Genomic DNA, 6,255 nt, shown 5'->3' with positions numbered 1-6,255 from the left:
TTATTAGATTCTTCCGTCTAAATCTCAAGACTTTTCTTGAATTCGATGTTCCTGTGTGTTGCGCTCAGTTGTTCACAATAATATGAGTGACTCATCTAAGGTCTAATCTATTTTGGTTCAATCAGTATTGAACTTAGTGATATATGAACTCTAATGCAAAACAAAAAAAAGATATATGAACTCTGTTGTCATCTTTTAATGAGGGAAATCCGAGTCGTTTCTAGTTTTCGAACAGACAAGTCATATCGAAAATATGAAAACTTTTTGGTTCTTCCTTACTCAAGATAATCTTCAGATTGCCTTATGGTTGTGTATGCGTTCATATCTCTCCAAAGAGAACGTTTCATGGTTGCTTACAAAGGCTTTTGAACTTATCCGGTATGAGTCGACATTGGGATTGGGTATTGTAAGGCGTTTTCTTTATTTCGAATATGAGAACCATTCTCAGATTCCTTTTCATTCAAGAAAGTTACTTTAGTTCAACTTCTTCTCAAGGATTGAACGAAGGTTAGAAAACTATTTTTCTAATATGCCACTAAAACTACAATGAAGAAAAAACAAAGTTCAAAACTTGCTATCAGCAAAAATTTATTTTACCACTGAAAACCGTCCCTGGTTGAATATTGCGATTCTAAAACCCCATTTCTTCGGAGTTAAGCGGACAAGGGCCTTGCCCTTAACCCCGTCGTCCTGGGTGAGTGAACTCTTTCACTGATCATACTCATATGATTCTTGGTTTATGGATTGCATTAGTGCATGTCGAATCCATCCTTTTGCCTCGAGTATCCAACTTTTTTGTTGATCTCGTTGAGTAGAATCATTTAGACGCGTAGACCTCTGCCATAGATCTACCCGCATTATCCCAAGATAAACGAGGGACCCTGCGGAAGCAGACCCATCTTCCTTGAAATAAGGGCTCAACGGGTGCCTTAGTCTGGGTAGGCATTTAACTCAAAATTAAGGATTTTTACGTTTTGTCTAGTATGCGTTGTAGTGAACTTTTTAGCCTAACTAACCATCCACGACAGAAATTGTAAATAAATAAGTAAATGCGCGCGAGAAAGTAAATCAAGCACATATGGATCCTAGTATGGCCCCTGGTCCTAAAAGATCTAATCTTCTTAGGATTCTTCTTATTTTCGCATTAGTTCGTCTGGACCGCCATCCTCGAACCTCCATTGAATTCTTCCACTCGAATCAGGATCCCATCCTTGAGCTTCTTCAATGTACTCATAGACCCTAAACTCTAATTACGAGACCAGAATGAAACGCCGATCGTATAAAACTTAAAATTAAATAATTACACCGTGCACTCACTTGTGCTTAAAACAAGAAAAACAATAAAAGAAAAACCTAACTCACTTTCGAAGGCATTCCGGTTGCATTTAGCATATGAAACAAGTCGTTAAACCCCTAGGTTGCCCTAGTGCGTGAGTTTTGTCTCGTGAGGGTTTCCAGAGAATGTACCCACAAAATTCAAAAGAATTTCAAAAATATAATAGGGTCCAAAAGTAGTCAACCAAGATGGACCAAAAATGTTATCTTCTAGAAAATTTTAGCAAGCTAATAGAAATCAGTCAAAGTTAACAGCACTATATAGACGTTAAAAGCCCCTTCACTAATAATCTAGACTCGAAGTGTATGTGACTAGCCACAATGAGAATCACTTTAGTTTTGAACTGACAGAGCCTTAATCCCTATCTTAGTACATTTCCCTCGACTGTGGTCTCACAGACATACGCTTTAAAAGATGAAATCACTCAAGAATTGTTTGCTCGTATGTGTGAGTATGATCACGACTATAGATTCAACACATAAAAAGGGTGAGGATAACATTTCAGAACAAATGATCTTCGAAAAGGAATAAAACCACTAAATGGAATGGGGAAGCCCACTTACTCTTCTCACCCACTCTACCCTCTAATAATGTTCCCTAAAGGTCAACGAATACAAGTGATGAGATGGATGACGATGAGATCCCGAGAATGTCGCTGTCTTCAATGTTAGAGAACTTCAAACAACTTCCAAACTTAACTTTTTTTTTTTTGCTTTGAACACTTATTTAACACAACAAACTAGAGTCCAAATAAACTTTTCACACAAACTTTTTGTTTTTCATTTTTTTTAAGCTCAAACAGTACAATTACCAACACTAGTGTTCTCAACTTTTCCTTCTTTCACACTTTGCTTTGACATTCTTCTTTCTTTACTTTTCCTACCTTCATTCTAGGGAGCGATATGATGAATGGATGGTGGAGTATCCGTCTTTCAAAAGTTGACACTATTATCGGGTCCAGTGGCGAGGCCAGGATTTTTTTGATGTGGGGGCACATTTCAATAAAATGACATAACAAATTTATATTCTAAAAAAAATTACTTTTATTGATTCATAAAAATTCTACCTAATTACACATTTATAGTTGTCCTCGACGAGTTTTCATTTTCTGAAATCGTTGCATAATAACTTCATTACTAATAGTATCAAATATATCCTTCTCAATATATGCAAGTAAATTATCATTCATCCATTCGTCTCCCATTCGATTCCTTAATCTGTTTTTTATAATACTCATACCAGAGAACACTCTTTCTACTGTAGCAGTTGCAACTGGAAGTGTTAATGCCAATGTCAATAGTAAGTAAACAAGCGGGTACACCTTATCTTTTCTTTTCTCTACCATTCTTTTGGTAAGTTCAGCGATCCCTTTCAATCCTATGAACTCATGGCTAGACTTCATATCAATTATATAATTCTCAAGTTGGTCTTCAAGCACCGTAAGATCTGTATTAGAAAAATCTTGTGGATAAAATTTAGCAAGACGAATCAAATTTTGCTTATCAAATGCTGCAAACGAGTCCACTGGATTCATACTAGCTAGACAAATAAGCAACTCAGTGTTCACCTCATTGAATCGATTATTTAACTCTTGAAGTTGCATATCAACGACTGCATAAAACAACTCAACACGGTAATGATGCATATTTGTGATTTCTTGAGTATTACGCCTTGGTCGACCTTCACGTCTGAAAACATTATTCATATCAGGAACTTCAATGTTGTGTTTCTCACAAAAAGAAGTCACTTGAATAAGCAAAGAATCCCAACCACTATCCCGCATCTCTTGCAGTCGTAATTTACATATTTTAACTAACTTCATAGCATTAACAATCTCCTGGTCTTTTCTTTGTAATGCTTGTGACAAATCATTTGTGATCCCCAATATATTTTTTGTTAAATGAAGTGATAAAACAAAACTGAATGTCTGAGTTGAACTTAATAAAACTTTTGCTATAAATTTGTGGTCAGATTTGTTGTCATCGGCCACAGTCTCAAGTACACCTATTATAGATGAAAACATATTAACCATTCCTGATAAAGTCTTGTGGTGTGATCCCCAACGTGTATCACCAGCTCGTGTAAGACTTGTTTCTTGATTCAGTCCTTGTCCACTAGAAAGCTCATTATTATCTAGGGCCTCTAAAATAACATCAGCATGCTTCTCGCGAAGAATCTCACGACGTTTTGGTGATGCTCCAACAATATTAACAACATTAGCAACCAAAGTAAATAAATCGTTGGTTTCTGTGTGATTCTTTGCCACAGCAACAACAGCTAACTGAAGTTGATGAGCAAAACAGTGAACGAAATATGCACATTTATTTTCTTTTAAAATAAGTGCTTTAAGACCATTAAACTCACCTTGCATATTGCTTGCCCCGTCATATCCTTGTCCTCTCAATCTTGAAATACTTAATCCGTGTTTTGAAAAGAAGCTGTCAATAGCTTCCTTAAGCGAGGCAGATGTTGTACTACTAACATGTTCAATACCAACAAAACGTTCAATTACTTGACCCTTATCCACGTAACGTAATACAATAGCCATTTGCTCTTTTGTAGATATGTCACGAGATTCATCAACAAGAATGGAAAATCTAGACTCACCAATTTCTCTAACAATTGCGTTGATGATTTCAAATGAAATTGCATTTGCAATATCCTTTTGAATATCAGATGTCACCAATTTCAGATTTTCTGGAGCATTTTCCATGGTGACAGCTTTTATATCCTCGTTTTTATCCCTATACCACTTCAATAGTTCGACAAAATTTCCTCGGTTACTTGAATTTTCAGACTCATCATGTCCACGAAATGGAAGACCTTGCCTTAAAAGAAACCGAACACAATCAACTGATGCATTCAAACGAACTCTATAATTTTTTCGAACTTCATCGGACTGTTTGCACAATGACGTACCTATATGTTGTTTTTCTCGTAATAAATCTTCACCGTTTCTTACTGCATTATTATGAGCACTATTAGGACCTCCTACATGCACTTTCAATCTTTCTTTTTTCTTCCAATTTGAAAATCCTTCCACAACAAAAGAATCGTCACCGTCACCAAATAGATAACAATATAAGCAGAATACAGCATCTTTAGATATACTATATTCTAACCAATTAGAATAATCATTAAACCAAGTCGGACTAAACCTTCGCTCCTTTTTCCCAAATTTTGTCGTAGGAAAATTATGATTTCGAGGTTGACAAGGTCCTTTTAGTAGATATGCTCTTCAAACTTGATCTCGAATATTTGGATGATAATCTAAAATAAGTGTTCGACATCCAGGATCCGCAGGAAGAGTATTAAGGTCAATTGCTTTATTTGCATCTTTTGAATTATTTTCTTGTTCCATTGGTGGTGATGGCAACGGAATATCATCACGATTTTTTTTCAAGTTCTTGTCTTTCTCCTTTTCTTGTGAACTATTACAAAGTTTCTTGGATTGTGACGAAGATTCATCCACAACTTTTCGCTTAAAATATCTCTCCATTGCTTTCTGGGAATTGAAGTAACATATATATAAAGTTGAATTAGTTTACAGACTTAAACGAATTCATTGAAAAATTAAAAATTTAATTTAAATCAGTAAGAATAGAAAAGAAAAAATATATACCTGTCGTCTTTGATGTCACGAGAAATAAAAGAGATGAGGTTGTGGTTTGTAAGAAAACCCAAGTACAAAATTTATATAACTTCTTAACCTTAGTTGTTTTCTATTTAGGTTAGAATTAGAGTTTAAATTGGTATGTAGCTATGTAATGGAAAGTTAGTTTTAACTAAAATAGAAACCTATCTAAAGTTTTAAGAAAGTAAAATTAGTAGTTATAAATAATTTGAAAATTAAGTAAAAGGAAGAGCATCTTCAAACAAGAAAAAAAAGGAAACTAGTTCAACAAAAAAAAAAAAAAAAAGAGAAAACTAAAAGCAACACAATTAAAGGTCTATATGACCCACACGGCCACATCACTGCCTCTGGCACAGACACCGTTATGACTTATGCATTGGGACTTTGGAAGTAACAAAGTCTTTGAAATTTATTATAAAATTGATGATGGGCCTTGGGAATTGGTTGGAATTAATGGTGGGTGGGAGAATTTGGTAGGTAATTTGACTGGTTACACTTAATTGTGGGCTTATGGAAGGAACTAGAGGCACCTTCAAGCTGAGTCAATTATTACTAGTATAGGAGTTCACATTTGGGCCGTGGGGGCCTGTGCCCCCACGGGCCCCTATGTGGGCTCGCCCCTGATCGGGTCTCATGGGATACAAGAGTAAGGTTTATGCGTTATCCTGAAGTCACTCCTAGTGGCTATGGAAGTTGAGGACACGAGGTCAAATGAGCTCTTTTTATAAAAATTGCGAGGTTGAGTAGCTTTTCATTCTACTCAGATTTAGCGCAGAAGAGTACGCTCAAAAGTAATACAAAGTCTCAGATATCTCACAAAAGTTAAGTCTCCACTAATTATTAATCTAGTTCTCTCAGAACCGTCTACCCTTCACTTCAATAATACTCACATGGCTAGTGCACAGACGATGTCGAGACTCGACATTCATGAAGAAATTTTTAACAACCAGATAGTACGATCAACTCGACATTCGTGAGAAGAATATGCAACTGATTATCTGTCAAAACCAAGAGTAGAAATGGGTGTTGAAGAACTGTTTGCTGATCAGCTTGGGATGACTTAAATTGTATAGTTTGATGACGCATAAAATGTCTAGATGTTGACTAATGCCTGAAGAGTCAAGATCAGACCTAAAGTCCAATGGGTAAACCTGGCTTAAGGCAGCGGGACCGCTGAACCCTTGACGATTCGTCACATACTCCCCTAACTTGGAGGTCGGCTAAAGGAAACCAGCCCTGTTACACCATCGACATGACCAGATCATCCCTAGGGTCTCTAAAATAA

General features: G+C 36.1%; 1 protein-coding gene across 1 annotated transcript; it reads right to left on the bottom strand.

Annotated features, from left to right (window-relative positions):
• Positions 1 to 2,361: 2,361 nt before the first annotated feature.
• Positions 2,362 to 5,593, bottom strand: LOC147556897 (uncharacterized). Its single transcript, XM_086663402.1, has 2 exons — positions 5,135 to 5,593; positions 2,362 to 3,951 (listed from the first exon to the last, which is right to left on the bottom strand). The coding sequence occupies exon 2, from the start codon at positions 3,882 to 3,884 to the stop codon at positions 2,415 to 2,417; it is 1,470 nt and encodes a 489-aa protein (XP_086519528.1). The 5' UTR covers positions 3,885 to 3,951; positions 5,135 to 5,593; the 3' UTR covers positions 2,362 to 2,414.
• Positions 5,594 to 6,255: the final 662 nt, after the last annotated feature.

The sequence above is a fragment of the Eschscholzia californica genome, unplaced genomic scaffold, assembly GCF_041429995.1.
Source record: "Eschscholzia californica isolate CP2 unplaced genomic scaffold, dmEscCali1.0.p SCAF_2, whole genome shotgun sequence".
In the NCBI taxonomy this organism is placed as follows: domain Eukaryota; kingdom Viridiplantae; phylum Streptophyta; class Magnoliopsida; order Ranunculales; family Papaveraceae; genus Eschscholzia; species Eschscholzia californica.
This window is presented reverse-complemented; position numbering and strand designations above follow the sequence as displayed.